At 70.6% G+C, this 14,902-nt stretch overlaps 1 protein-coding gene across 2 annotated transcripts in view; it reads left to right on the forward strand.

Annotated features, from left to right (window-relative positions):
* The window catches only part of HSF1 (heat shock transcription factor 1), a 72,550-nt gene that overhangs the window by 34,093 nt on the left and 23,555 nt on the right, over positions 1 to 14,902 (forward strand). For both annotated transcript variants that reach the window (XM_075916836.2, XM_075916837.2), the window contains exons 5-6: positions 14,231 to 14,306; positions 14,694 to 14,755. In XM_075916836.2, coding sequence (XP_075772951.1) covers positions 14,231 to 14,306; positions 14,694 to 14,755 — 138 coding nt within the window. The remainder of the gene's footprint in view (positions 1 to 14,230; positions 14,307 to 14,693; positions 14,756 to 14,902) is intronic.

A 14,902-nucleotide genomic window follows, 5' to 3' on the forward strand; every position in this document is an offset into this window, starting at 1 on the left:
CGGAGCGAGGCCTGGGCTCTGCACGCCCGTCCCAGCGCCGGCTGGCCGCAGCCAGGGTGGCCCAAGCGCGTGTAGCGGCGGCGAGGCCCGTGGGGACGGAAGCAGCCTGCTTTGTCTGTCCTGAGCTGGCAGCCTGCCTGCTTGGCTCGAGGCGCGCTGGCCTCCCGCGTCCCCCTCGTACCGCTCGCCTGCCCCTCGCACTCTTGCCCCTTGCCGATACCTGGCTGTGGGCCAGCTGCGGATCAAGGGCTGTTCCTCTCGGCCTGTCTCGTGCAGCTGCCGGGGGAGGCCTGTCTGCTTACGGCTGACCTTCGCTCTCCGGATTCCTTCCGTGGAGCAGCTGTGGCGTGAAGCAGCGCGTGTCTGGCTGTGCTCTGGAAGTGAGACGTCGCTGTCAGGGCTGGTGTCTGGGCGAGGCGCAGTAAGCCCGGAAGCACGGGGGGCTCTGGTCTTGGGCAGCGCAGGGCCCCGTGCAGCAAGGGACGGCGGGAGCGGGAGCGGGCGCACGCTTGTGTGGCCCACGTGGCCTCTCGCCTGCCCGCTGCGCTCCGTTAGCAGGGATTCCCTCTCCAGTCCCGCGGGTGCTGTGCTCGTCTGAGCAGAACAGACTCGTTGCTGGCCCCCGCCTCGCCACAGCCGCTGCGCCCAGGCCACCTGCGAAGGACGCGCCTTCCGTTCTCGCCAGAGCCCCTTGGCCTGGTGTGGAGAGGGTGGGGGCATGTCGCCCACTCCCCCTCCTCCACGCTGGGCTGCGCCAGGGTCTGTGTTAGACCTGCCTAGCACAGGGCGCTTTCTGCTGCCGTGCCTGAAGGGGGACGGCGAGGGCGTGTGAATGTGAGGAGGGGTCCCTGGGGCCCGGCCCCGCTAGCATCCAGCTTCCCGAGTGAGCTGCACATCCCTGGGAGGGGAGAGCGCTGCACACAGGGACGCTGCTCGCCTGCCGTGTTTGCTTTTCCCCCGGTGGCTGTGGTGGTCCCTGTGGCCCCCGCCTAGCGATGCCTTCGGGCCCCGTGTGCGCGCGCGGGGCCCCCGCCTAGCGATACCTTCGGGCCCCGTGTGCGCGCGCGGGGCCCCCGCCTAGCGATGCCTTCGGGCCCCGTGTGCGCGCGCGGGGCCCCCGCCTAGCGATACCTTCGGGCCCCGTGTGCGCGCGCGGGGCCCCCGCCTAGCGATACCTTCGGGCCCCGTGTGCGCGCGCGGGGCCCCCGCCTAGCGATACCTTCGGGCCCCGTGTGCGCGCGCGGGGCCCCCGCCTAGCGATACCTTCGGGCCCCGTGTGCGCGCGCGGGGCCCCCGCCTAGCGATACCTTCGGGCCCTGTGTGCGCGCGGGGCCCCCGCCTAGCGATACCTTCGGGCCCCGTGTGCGCGCGCGGGGCCCCCGCCTAGCGATACCTTCGGGCCCCGTGTGCGCGCGCGGGGCCCCCGCCTAGCGATACCTTCGGGCCCCGTGTGCGCGCGGGGCCCCCGCCTAGCGATGCCTTCGGGCCCCGTGTGCGCGCGCGCGGGGCCCCCGCCTAGCGATGCCTTCGGGCCCCGTGTGCGCGCGCGGGGCCCCCGCCTAGCGATACCTTCGGGCCCCGTGTGCGCGCGCGGGGCCCCCGCCTAGCGATACCTTCGGGCCCCGTGTGCGCGCGCGGGGCCCCCGCCTAGCGATGCCTTCGGGCCCCGTGTGCGCGCGCGGGGCCCCCGCCTAGCGATGCCTTCGGGCCCCGTGTGCGCGCGGGGCCCCCGCCTAGCGATACCTTCGGGCCCCGTGTGCGTGCGCGGGGCCCCCGCCTAGCGATGCCTTCGGGCCCCGTGTGCGCGCGCGGGGCCCCCGCCTAGCGATACCTTCGGGCCCCGTGTGCGCGCGTGGGGCCCCCGCCTAGCGATGCCTTCGGGCCCCGTGTGCGCGCGCGGGGCCCCCGCCTAGCGATACCTTCGGGCCCCGTGTGCGCGCGCGGGGCCCCCGCCTAGCGATACCTTCGGGCCCCGTGTGCGCGCGCGGGGCCCCCGCCTAGCGATGCCTTCGGGCCCCGTGTGCGCGCGCGGGGCCCCCGCCTAGCGATGCCTTCGGGCCCCGTGTGCGCGCGGGGCCCCCGCCTAGCGATGCCTTCGGGCCCCGTGTGCGCGCACGGGGCCCCCGCCTAGCGATGCCTTCGGGCCCCGTGTGCGCGCGCGGGGCCCCCGCCTAGCGATGCCTTCGGGCCCCGTGTGCGCGCGCGGGGCCCCCGCCTAGCGATGCCTTCGGGCCCCGTGTGCGCGCGCGGGGCTCCCGCCTAGCGATACCTTCGGGCCCCGTGTGCGCGCGCGGGGCCCCCGCCTAGCGATGCCTTCGGGCCCCGTGTGCGCGCGCGGGGCCCCCGCCTAGCGATGCCTTCGGGCCCCGTGTGCGCGCGCGGGGCCCCCGCCTAGCGATGCCGTCGGGCCCCGTGTGCGCGCGCGGGGCCCCCGCCTAGCGATGCCGTCGGGCCCCGTGTGCGCGCGCGCGGGGCCCCCGCCTAGCGATGCCGTCGGGCCCCGTGTGCGTATGTGCCCTCTTCACTACGGCCGTGGTCTTGGCCGAGCTCCGCCTGCTCGCTGACGCTGGAGCTGTGGTCCGGCTTTCGCGATCTCTAAACTCAGCAAGTGTAATGTGGTGCTTTATGGCCTCCCGGTGCAAGCGCTGCCTGGATCCAGCTGGCCAGCGTTAGTTCTCTCGCCGTGGCCTCGGCGTGTCCCCGTCTGGAGGAGCGAGGCCGGCGCGGAGTCCCACAGCGGTGGGATGTCAATGGCTCTGGTGGAGGGTAGCACTGCTGGGGGAGTGGGGTGTTCTCTGTGCTGCTGCTTTTGGGGAGCTTAGTGGCTGCTTGGGCGCAGCTGAAGTGAGTTCCACTGGCCGTTCCCAGCGGCCGGGTGGGCCTGGGGAGTGACCTGAGTCTGAAAGGCGCCTCCAGCTGGGATCTGGCAGCACTGTTACAATAACTGAACCCAACTGGCGGCCTTGTGCACTGGCCAGGTCTCCCTCCCTTTGTACAACTCCCTCCTGTGCCCTGGCGCTCCTTGCTCGGGTGGGTCAGACGCTCGCCCTGCCCCGGGCAGGCCCTGCGGGGGGTGCGCTACCTCCCAGCTGCCCGCTTGTGCTGAAGTTCATCCCGCTTCGGGGCCCCCCCCTTGTTCCTGCCTTGCCGGCTTTCCTCCGGGCCTGGCTGGCATTCCCAGTCACAATCTCCTCTTGCAGAGAGGGCCTCCCGGTGCCCTGCAGCGGCCTTCTGCTCGGGTCAGGCGCAGCCGGGAGTGGGGCCGGGCACCCCCCCAGCCCTGCTTCCTCCCCCTCAGCCTCCATTTCCCCCCCCCCCCCATGGTGCCTGCCGCTCGTGGAATGGATGCTGCCGAGGCTGCTCCGGGGCACTAGTACAGCGTCCCGCCGTAGCTCTCCTGCCCTGCGTCCACCGGCGGGGACGGTACAGCCCTGCCCTTCCGTCCGGGGCCAGGCTGCTGCTGTCCGTGAGCCTCCGTGCCAGCGTCAGAGGCTGAAGGCTCGGAGCCGTGGGAGTCTTCCCCAGGGGCCTGCCCTGGTTCAGAGCAGCCGGGCCCCTGGCTGGCTGGCCGGGAAGGCCGTGTGCGCCCCCTGCTGCTCAGCAGAGCACGGCAACTTGGCGTGTTGGCTTGAGCTGGAGACTCGAACAGCTGCCCAGTTGCCTCGTTGGGTCCGTGGCAGCGCCGCTGCAGAACGCAGGGTGCTGGGCTCAGCCGGGGGAAGAGGGTGAAAGGGGGTGGCCTCTGTTGTACGAGCAGCCCCCCCCCCCCCCGGTTGAACTGCCCTGTGTCCAGGCCAGCCGGAGCTGGGACAGCCTTGGAGCCGGAATGCCTGTGTGGCCAGGGTGTCCAGCCGCAGGCCGGGGTGGGGCTGGAGCCCTGCTGAGCCCGGCCAGCCCTGAAACAAGGGTCCTCGTGAGAATAAAGGTGTTCGAACTCCTGCCACCTATTTCCCTTCTCCCCAAAGCCAGCCCGGGGCCAAGTGAGCACCCGCTTGCTGTGCCGTGAGCACGAGGGAAACTGGTCCCCTGGCGCAGGGAAACAGCGCAGCTCGCACCGCGGGGGTGGGGAGCCCGGCCAGACGCCCGCTTTGTGCTGCCTCTTTGCCACCCCTCCCCAACCCTGGGGACAGTTCCTCCCGCCCGTTGCCCCCCCAAGGCAGTGCTCCAAATTCAGACGGCTCCGTTCCTGCGAGGCACCAGGCAGTCTGGGTTTTTCCCCTAAGATGGAAACGTGCACGGGCGGGCCGGACTCGCGCAGCTCAGTGTGTTCGGGTGGCTCCGGCCCGCTGTGCTCTGTGCACGGCAGTGCTTGGCTCCCGGGGTGACGTGGCCCGGTGCTGCTGGCTCAGCGCCCCGTAAAATGGGAGCCTTTCCCCAGGGTCCACTGGGGAACGATTCTGCGGCAGGGCTGGTGCGGGCACCCGGGGGATCTGTTGCATTTGTTTTGTGTCCCCCGCCGCGGCAACTGCCCTCCGCCCGCCACTGCATCTTGGTGGGGTAGCTGCTACCATTCCCGGCCATTGGGCCGCCTTCAGACCTCCGCTTGGGCCAGAACACAAACCCGGCCCAGCCCTTGGGTTCCCTCCCACGGCGGGATTCCCGACTGACAGCTCAGGGGAGGGGGCTTGTTTAAGCATCAGCGAACAACAAAAGTGTGGGTTCAGTTGGGAGTTAGAGCCAGGCTGGGGAGCCTCGGGCCAGACCCAGCGAGAGCCTTGGAGCTCTGCCCCTTCACCCCCCCGCACACGCACAGAGGAGTGAGCCTGGCCGGGTGCATGCTGCAGCATGGGCCGCCCACGGAGTTGGCTGTGGTCTAGCGGGGTGGCTGCCCCGAGCTGCCTCTGGCGCTGCACTATCAGCACAGCTGTTTTAGGCCGCTGCTCGCACCTGCCCACACCGCTCGGTCTGCCCTGTAGACGGATCCTTGGAGGAGCTGGGCTTCTCTAGAAAGAGGCCCAGTTTTCCTGATGAGAAAACTGCCCGTCTGGCTCTGGCCCAAGGTCTCCAGATCGCGGTGAAGTGGGGGTAATCCCGAGCATGAATATATGGGGAGAATCCGGCGGGGGGGAGCTGTTTCACCAGCCCCCTTGGAGAAGAAATCTGCATATGTCTCAGATCCTTGTATGTGAGCCCTGTGTGGGGCACCAGCCCGTGCACACAGCACTGTCTGTCCAAGCTGGGAAGGGCTGGCGTGTCCCTGGGCATGCTGTGCTCTGTGGGAAGCAGACCTAGGTAGTTCTAGCTGGCGTCTCAGACTACAAAGGGGGTGCCTGTTCCCTGAGGCTGTGGCTCCTGTCTGCAGACACAGAGGGGGCATGAAGGACAGCAGTCGGTCAGGGCAGACGGGGGGGGTGGGTGGGTGTGTGTGTCTCTCTCTCTTCTCCCCCCCCCCCCCTCCGATCAAAGCATTTCAACAGCAGCCCCTCCTGCTCGCGGGGAGGCGAGGTGTTCCTTCCCAGCTGCCCTGGCCAGAGACGGCTGCTCATGCATCATTAGCTCCCCATGGTTTTGCAAATGAGCTTTATTTGAGCCTTTTCTCTTTAGTCCTTTGTTTTTATTGGCTGTGCCAAAAAGAGACGGGGGTCTCCGGGAACAAAGTGCTTCACGGCCAGAGGGCCAGTGACCCTGCATGCGCTGCCTGGGGGGAGGCACGGAGGAGCCGGCCGGCTGTGTCAGTGAGGTCACTGGCCCTGAGGGACCATCTGACTGTGTCTGCCTCTCTGGTTCCACCTGTATCAGCCCCCCCCCACACACACCCCGGCCTCCTGACCACCCCAGGACTCCCTAGCGCAGGCCCCGCCCAGAGCACACCATGGCATTGTGGGATGGAATCGCTGGGCTCGTGAAATTTACTCGGTTTAAAATCCCGCGCCTGTGCAGTTGACCAGAGTGGACGTGATGTGGAAGGGTCCCATTCATGAAATAGCGAGCAAGAGCCCTGGGTTCCCACCACTCCTCCTCCGCTCCCTCTGGGTCCCAGTTTCTCCAGGGATCCCAGCTGTACCGCCTGCCACAGAGCCAGCTCCCTACCCCCTGGGGTGGCTTACCAGCAGGCTCCTGAAGCTGTGGCCTCAAAGATGTTGGCACCTCTTCAGCTCGGGGGGGAGGGGGAGAGATGGAAACTGAGGCAGAGAAGGCAGAATTGCCCTCGCCCGAGGGGGTGCTGCTCAGTCATTCCAGGCCTTAGCTCGGAGGGTGGCAGAAGTCCTGCCCCTACAGCTGCACCAAGTGTGACTGGTGGGCCCCCTACACGCTGCCGGAGAGACCCTCCCCGCTCAGAGCCGCTCCTGATCCTGCCGGAGTTACCCAGCTGGCTCTGCAGCCCCACGCCAAGGTGCAAGTGAGTCACAGAGGGCACGGACTAGGCATGTCAAATCCCGTTGAGTTGGTTAACCGGTTAAGGGGGCCGCTCCATCCCAGCCTTCCCCGCAACCTGTCAAGGGTGGAGCATCCTTCCTGGTTCCCCTCACGCCCCCGGGCTGCTCCAGGCATCTCTCCAGGCATCTCTGGCAGGCGGAGAGCTGCTCCAGCCCCCCCCTTCGCCCCCCGGTTAATTTTTTCACATCCCTAGCGTGGGATTCTTGTTTTCCCCATCGCTGTGACTGACTGTAGGGGCCGGCAGTAACCCTTTCCAGCCGCCCCACAGGCCTGAGACAGGCAGCAGCTGGAGCTCTTGGGCAGGAAAGTTTATTTCTCAGCCAGTCGTCAGTTCTGGGTAGCAAATTACCAGGCGCTGTTAGCCAGCTCTGACTCTCAGCTAAGTGAAGCGAGGTTCTTCGTGGATCAGCCCCCGGACTCCCCCAAAGACCAGCCCCTGGCACCACATTCATCCTGGCACACACCACAGCCGCAGGAGAAACGAACCTTCCCGAAGCCACAGCAGAGGGGCCACCACTGACTGTCTCAGCCTCCGCCTTGAAGGGTCGGTGTGACGGCACAGTCGGGTTCCCCGATCCCGTAGCAGCCAGAGCAGCCTCCGCCAGCCAGCGGAGTAGAGAGCAGTTTATTGAGCTTCCAGGATACAGCACGGCACAGACGTGGGATGATTTCAGGACTCGGAGCCAGGGTGGTTCAAACTCCTTGGGTTAGGGGTCCGTCGCCTCAGCCCCTGCCCCAGCAATCTCTGTCTGTCTCCCTCATGGTTCCAGCCCTATACTGACCCTTCCCCCGCTCACTGCCCTAGTTCCCAGGCTGCCCCAACTCGTCTGACCGGTCCGGTCTGCTGGGCCGTGCTCACAGGCAGAGGCCAGTAGGGGTCAGTCACAGCCCAAGCCCAGCGACATCCCAGCGCAGGGGGACACGGGGATACAGAGCACACAGCCCCCACTATGCCACAGTTGGTCAGGGTGCCACTCTCCTCCCTCCCGAGACGCCTCGGCCCATTGCACAGCACCGGGGATGGAGACGTGCCGACAGTAGGGGTCGGCACTGAGCTGGAATGGATACGCCATCCCCTCCCCTTCCCCCACACTAGGGACCCTAGGAACCCGAGTTGAGGTCACCCGCCTCCACTGCTCCCCTCTTGCGCCGGGGAGGGACGGGAGATGCCGTTACCTGGCAGAGGGGACATGGCTCATCAGAGCCACCTCCAGAATGGAAGCGCTCCCAGAGCCGGTGCCGACCGAGGGCTCTCACAAGGCGGCCACCCTGCCGGTGGTCCTAGCCTCCCTGTTCGCCGCCCAGAGCCCGAGCTGGTGAGCTCATTGAGCAGCACTCTTCCGCCAGCAGCCGGGTGGCAGCTCGCTCTTCCCACCCCACTGCAGAGGCCTGGCAAACTTCTTCCCACAGCCCCAGCCCCCAGCGGGACCTGCCTCCCTCCCAAAGGTGCAGGACTCTCAGGAGCGGAGGCGCAAGCCGGAGAGGGAGGGGTCCCATGTGTGTCGTCCTGTGCACGGCCGTGTAAATAGAACACGTCTGAGCGCTTCTCGCAGCCCCTGGCATGACAGGCTTGGGGCTGGCCCCTGTAAACTCCTCCCCAGCATTTAACTGCCGGGTGAAAGCGTTTTCTCCGGCGCTGTGCGCCTGTCCCTCGCTGCTTGGCGCTCTTCCCTTGCTGTGCGCCTGTCCCTCGCTGTGCGCCTGTCCCTCGCTGCTTGGCGCTCTTCCCTCGCTGCTTGGCGCTCTTCCCTCGCTGTGCGCCTGTCCCTCGCTGCTTGGCGCTCTTCCCCCGCTGTGCGCCTGTCCCTCGCTGCTTGGCGCTCTTCCCCCGCTGTGCGCCTGTCCCTCGCTGCTTGGCGCTCTTCCCTTGCTGTGCGCCTGTCCCTCGCTGTGCGCCTGTCCCTCGCTGCTTGGCGCTCTTCCCTCGCTGTGCGCCTGTCCCTCGCTGCTTGGCGCTCTTCCCTTGCTGTGCGCCTGTCCCTCGCTGTGCGCCTGTCCCTCGCTGCTTGGCGCTCTTCCCTCGCTGTGCGCCTGTCCCTCGCTGCTTGGCGCTCTTCCCTTGCTGTGCGCCTGTCCCTCGCTGTGCGCCTGTCCCTCGCTGTGCGCCTGTCCCTCGCTGCTTGGCGCTCTTCCCTCGCTGTGCGCCTGTCCCTCGCTGCTTGGCGCTCTTCCCTCGCTGTGCGCCTGTCCCTCGCTGCTTGGCGCTCTTCCCCCGCTGTGCGCCTGTCCCTCGCTGTGCACCTGTCCCTCGCTGCTTGGCGCTCTTCCCCCGCTGTGCGCCTGTCCCTCTCTGTGTGCCTGTCCCTTGCTGCTTGGCGCTCTTCCCCCGCTGTGCGCCTGTCCCTCTCTGTGTGCCTGTCCCTTGCTGCTTGGCGCTCTGCCCCCTGCTGTGCGCCTGTCCCTCTCTGTGTGCCTGTCCCTCGCTGCTTGGCGCTCTGCCCCCCAGCTACCATTAGTGTGCACCAGGGTGGTCTCAGGCACATGGGCAGGGCCTGTCCTGGAGCGAGGCCCTTGGTCCAAGCGCTTGAAGCAGGGCTGCGGGCTCTTCCCTGAACAGGAATGATGCCGGTGCAAGAGCGCAGCGAAGCCAGCAGCTGCTTCTTGCTCAGGGTGGGGTCTCACTGAGCCCCCCATAGGCCCCCCCCAGACGTGCGGCGTGTTTGGCGCTCTGCGGCCCCCAGGCCTGAGTGCCCAGGTTGGCGACTTGGCTCTGAGGCTAAAAGCTGCAGGGAGTGGTGGGGCTCAGGCTGGAGTCCAGGGTCTGTTGCTGCCATGGAAGGCCCTGGGGGCCTGGCTGGGGGGGCTGCTGCACTGAATGGGACTGGCAGACCGGCAAGGGACCGCCGCCGGGCAGTCCCCCCCCGCCGCCGCCGGGCAATCCCACCGCTGCCGCACAGTCCCCCCCCCCCCCCGCCGCCGGGCAATCCCACCGCTGCCGCACAGTCCCCCCCCGCCGCCGCCGGGCAATCGCCCCCCGCCGCTGCCGGGCAATCCCACCGCCACCGCACAGTCCCCCCCCCCCCCCGCCGCCGGGCAATCCCACCGCTGCCACACAGTCCCCCCCCCCCGCCGCCGGGCAATCCCACCGCCACCGCACAGTCCCCCCCCCCCCCCCCGCCGCTGCACAGTCCCCCCGCTGCCGGGCAATCCCACCGCCACCGCACAGTCCCCCCCCCCCGCCGCCGCACAGTCCCCCCCGCTGCCGGGTAATCCCACCGCCACCGCACAGTCCCCCCCGCCGCCGCCGGGCAATCCCACCGCCACTGGACAGTCCCCCCCCCCCCCCGCCGCCGCCGAGCAATCCCACCGCCACTGGACAGTCCCCCCCCCCCCCCGCCGCCGCCGAGCAATCCCACCGCCACTGGACAGTCCCCCCCCCCCCCGCCGCCGCCGAGCAATCCCACCGCCACTGGACAGTCCCCCCCCCCCCCGCCGCCGCCGAGCAATCCCACCGCCACTGGACAGTCCCCCCCCCCCCCGCCGCCGCCGAGCAATCCCACCGCCACTGGACAGTCCCGTCCCCCCCCCCGCCGCCGCCGAGCAATCCCACCGCCACTGGACAGTCCCGTCCCCCCCCCCCCCCCCCGCCGCCGCTGCCGAGCAATCCCACCGCCACTGGACAGTCGTCCCCCCCGCCGCCGGGCAATCCCACCGCCACCGCACAGTCCCCCCCCCCCCCCCCCCGCCGCCGCCGAGCAATCCCACCGCCACTGGACAGTCCCCCCGCCCCGCCGCCGGGCAATCCCACCGCCACTGGACAGTCGTCCCCCCCGCCGCCGGGCAATCCCACCGCCACCGCACAGTCCCCCCCCCCCCCCCCCGCCGCCGAGCAATCCCACCGCCACTGGACAGTCCCCCCCCCCCCCCGCCGCCGCCGGGCAATCCCACCGCCACTGGACAGTCCCCCCCCCCCGCCGCCGCCGGGCAATCCCACCGCCACTGGACAGTTCCCCCCCCCCCCCCCCCCGCCGCCGGGCAATGCCACCGCACAGTCCCCCCCCCCGCCGCCGCCGAGCAATCCCACCGCCACTGGACAGTCCCCCCCCCCCCCCCCGCCGCCGGCGGGCAATCCCACCGCCACCGCACAGTCCCCCCCCCCCCCCCCGCCGCCGAGCAATCCCACCGCCACTGGACAGTTCCCCCCCCCCCCCCCCGCCGCCGGGCAATCCCACCGCCACTGGACAGTCCCCCCCCCCCCCCCCGCCGCCGCCGGGCAATCCCACCGCCACCGCACAGTCCCCCCCCCCCCCCCCCCCCCCCCGCCGCCGCCGAGCAATCCCACCACCACTGGACAGTCCCCCCCCCCCCCCGCCGCCGAGCAATCCCACCGCCACTGGACAGTCCCCCCCCCCCCCCCCGCCGCCGAGCAATCCCACCGCCACTGCACAGTCCCCCCCCCCCCCCCCCCCGGGCAATCCCACCGCCACCGCACAGTCCGTCCCCCCCCCCCCCCCCCCCCGCCGCCGAGCAATCCCACCGCCACTGGACAGTCCCCCCCCCCCCCCCGCCGCCGAGCAATCCCACCGCCACTGGACAGTTCCCCCCCCCCCCCCGCCGCCGAGCAATCCCACCGCCACTGGACAGTCCCCCCCCCCCCCCGCCGCCGAGCAATCCCACCGCCACTGCACAGTCCCGTCCCCCCCCCCCCGCCGCCGCCGGGCAATCCCACCGCCACTGGACAGTTCCCCCCCCCCCCCCCCCCCCCGCCGCCGGGCAATCCCACCGCCACTGGACAGTCCCCCCCGCCGCCACCTCACAGTCCCCGCCACCGGGCAATCGCCCCGCTGCCGCCGCTGCATAGTGCCCCCACTGCCGGGCAATTTCCCCGCCGCCACCTCACAGTCCCCGCTGCCGGGCAGTCCCCCCGCTGCCGCGCACCCGGAACAGGCCGCTCCGGCTCCTGGTGGCACGTGGGGCTCGGCTGCCCTGCCCGCTGGCTGGAAGCGCCATGTTGGGGCCGCGCCATCAGCCCCCACCCCGAAGCCGGAGCAGGTTGAAGTCTCCTCTGCACTTGGGCGACCCCCTGCCCTCTGCACTGTCACGCGCCAAGCCAGGGCCAGGGAAGCTTTTTCAGTCGGGGGCTGCTGCCCCACGGGGAAATCAGTCGGGGGCCACACACAGGTGAAAAGTCAACCCCCCCATGGGTGTGGCTGCTGACCAGCCCCTCGCCCCACCGGAGCCCAGGGCGGCCCCACCTGGTAGGTTTGTGTGCTCTAGCGCACGTTCCCCAATGCTGGGGGGCCCTGAGCTTTGGGGGCCAGATCCAGGCAAGCCGAGGGCCGCATCTGGTGTCACCCTGGCCTCTGGCACAGTCGGGGTGCGCCCCTCTGAGCAGCGCTGTCTCCCTTCCGCCTCGCGGCGTCCTGGGGCCAGTGCGCACAGGGGCCTTCCCCGTCCTGCTCCCCAGCGAGGGCCCGTCTCTCCGCCTCCCTAGTCCTGCCCGCCCTCCTGTTCCCACTGCTCCCCTCTGGAGACGGGCCGGTGCGCACAGGGGCCTTCCCCATCCTGCTCCCCAGCGAGGGCCCGTCTCTCCGCCTCCCTAGTCCTGCCCGCCCTCCTGTTCCCACTGCTCCCCTCTGGAGACGGGCCGGTGACGCAGAGGGGCCTTCCCCGTCCTGCTCCCCAGCGAGGGCCCGTCTCTCTGCCTCCCTAGTCCTGCCCGCCCTCCTGTTCCCACTGCTCCCCTCTGGAGACGGGCCGGTGACGCAGAGGGGCCTTCCCCGTCCTGCTCCCCAGCGAGGGCCCGTCTCTCCGCCTCCCTAGTCCTGCCCGCCCTCCTGTTCCCACTGCTCCCCTCTGGAGACGGGCCGGTGGCGCAGAGGGGCCTTCCCCGTCCTGCTCCCCAGCGAGGGCCCGTCTCTCCGCCTCCCTAGTCCTGCCCGCCCTCCTGTTCCCACTGCTCCCCTCTGGAGACGGGCCGGTGGCGCAGAGGGGCCTTCCCCGTCCTGCTCCCCAGCGAGGGCCCGTCTCTCTGCCTCCCTAGTCCTGCCCGCCCTCCTGTTCCCACTGCTCCCCTCTGGAGACGGGCCGGTGGCGCAGAGGGGCCTTCCCCGTCCTGCTCCCCAGCGAGGGCCCGTCTCTCCGCCTCCCTAGTCCTGCCCGCCCTCCTGTTCCCACTGCTCCCCTCTGGAGACGGGCCGGTGACGCAGAGGGGCCTTCCCCGTCCTGCTCCCCAGCGAGGGCCCGTCTCTCCGCCTCCCTAGTCCTGCCCGCCCTCCTGTTCCCACTGCTCCCCTCTGGAGACGGGCCGGTGCGCAGAGGAGCCTTCCCCGTCCTGCTCCCCAGCGAGGGCCCGTCTCTCCGCCTCCCTAGTCCTGCCCGCCCTCCTGTTCCCACTGCTCCCCTCTGGAGACGGGCCGGTGCGCAGAGGAGCCTTCCCCGTCCTGCTCCCCAGCGAGGGCCCGTCTCTCCGCCTCCCTAGTCCTGCCCACCCTCCTGTTCCCACTGCTCCCCTCTGGAGACGGGCCGGTGGCGCAGAGGGGCCTTCCCCGTCCTGCTCCCCAGCGAGGGCCCGTCTCTCCGCCTCCCTAGTCCTGCCCGCCCTCCCGTTCCCACTGCTCCCCTCTGGAGACGGGCCGGTGGCGCAGAGGGGCCTTCCCCGTCCTGCTCCCCAGCGAGGGCCCGTCTCTCCGCCTCCCTAGTCCTGCCCGCCCTCCTGTTCCCACTGCTCCCCTCTGGAGACGGGACGGTGGCGCAGAGGGGCCTTCCCCGTCCTGCTCCCCAGCGAGGGCCCGTCTCTCCGCCTCCCTAGTCCTGTCCGCCCTCCTGTTCCCACTGCTCCCCTCTGGAGACGGGCCGGTGGCGCAGAGGGGCCTTCCCCGTCCTGCTCCCCAGCGAGGGCCCGTCTCTCCGCCTCCCTAGTCCTGCCCGCCCTCCTGTTCCCACTGCTCCCCTCTGGAGACGGGCCGGTGGCGCAGAGGGGCCTTCCCCGTCCTGCTCCCCAGCGAGGGCCCGTCTCTCCGCCTCCCTAGTCCTGCCCGCCCTCCTGTTCCCACTGCTCCCCTCTGGAGACGGGCCGGTGGCGCAGAGGGGCCTTCCCCGTCCTGCTCCCCAGCGAGGGCCCGTCTCTCCGCCTCCCTAGTCCTGCCCGCCCTCCTGTTCCCACTGCTCCCCTCTGGAGACGGGCCGGTGGCGCAGAGGGGCCTTCCCCGTCCTGCTCCCCAGCGAGGGCCCGTCTCTCTGCCTCCCTAGTCCTGCCCGCCCTCCTGTTCCCACTGCTCCCCTCTGGAGACGGGCCGGTGACGCAGAGGGGCCTTCCCCGTCCTGCTCCCCAGCGAGGGCCCGTCTCTCCGCCTCCCTAGTCCTGCCCGCCCTCCTGTTCCCACTGCTCCCCTCTGGAGACGGGCCGGTGGCGCAGAGGGGCCTTCCCCGTCCTGCTCCCCAGCGAGGGCCCGTCTCTCCGCCTCCCTAGTCCTGCCCGCCCTCCTGTTCCCACTGCTCCCCTCTGGAGACGGGACGGTGGCGCAGAGGGGCCTTCCCCGTCCTGCTCCCCAGCGAGGGCCCGTCTCTCCGCCTCCCTAGTCCTGCCCGCCCTCCTGTTCCCACTGCTCCCCTCTGGAGACGGGCCGGTGGCGCAGAGGGGCCTTCCCCGTCCTGCTCCCCAGCGAGGGCCCGTCTCTCCGCCTCCCTAGTCCTGCCCGCCCTCCTGTTCCCACTGCTCCCCTCTGGAGACGGGCTGGTGGCGCAGAGGGGCGAGCCGCGTGGAAACGGGCGCACTGCACGGCACAGCGCTGGCAGAGCACGGTCAGTGGGCCCTGAGGCCTGTCCGGGGGCTGCTCTCGGAGCTGCCTGCAGCCCCACCGCTTGCCCAGCCCGAGGGCCCTGGCCCGCTCTGACCTGCCCTTCCTTGCAGTGAGAACGAGGCGCTGTGGCGGGAAGTGGCCAGCCTGCGGCAGAAGCACGCCCAGCAGCAGAAAGTCGTCAATAAGGTGGGTCCCGAGCTGCGCCCGCGGAGAGGCTGCTGGGGGAGGGCCAGAGGGGGGCAGGCTGCAGCCCTGTGGGGGGGGCTGGGGCGCCAGCACGGGGCCCCCCAACACTGAGCCTCAGGGGCCGGTCCAGCAACCTAGTCGACTCCGGGGCACTGCCGGCTTCTGCCAGCAGCCCAGCGGCCCGGTCCAGGCCTGGCACCCTGTGGGACTGAATTGGCTGCGGGTGCGAGTCTCCCTGCAGCCCTTCCGGGAGCATCGCAGGTCTCTGCAGCCCCACCCCCCGTCCTCGTCGGGTGCTGCTTTGCCCCAGCCAGGGGCCTGCGCTGCCGATGCCCGTGGGGCTTGCAGGCCTGTGCGCCGTGCTGACGGGGGCTCTTCTCCCCACAGCTTATCCAGTTCCTGATCTCCCTGGTGCAGTCAAACCGCATCCTCGGGGTGAAGCGAAAGATGTAAGTCTGCCCAGAGCTGGAAGCCCGGCTTCCCTGGGGGGAAAGGCCGGCGAGCTGGGCCAGGGAAGGGCTTCCTTCCCCACGGGGTCCCTCCTCTCGCATGTCTCCCAGGGCCGGAGCCGCTGCCGTCGAGTCAACATCCGGCCA

Source organism: Pelodiscus sinensis, chromosome 2, assembly GCF_052426305.1.
Source record: "Pelodiscus sinensis isolate ZL-2025 chromosome 2, ASM5242630v1, whole genome shotgun sequence".
Taxonomy (NCBI): domain Eukaryota; kingdom Metazoa; phylum Chordata; order Testudines; family Trionychidae; genus Pelodiscus; species Pelodiscus sinensis.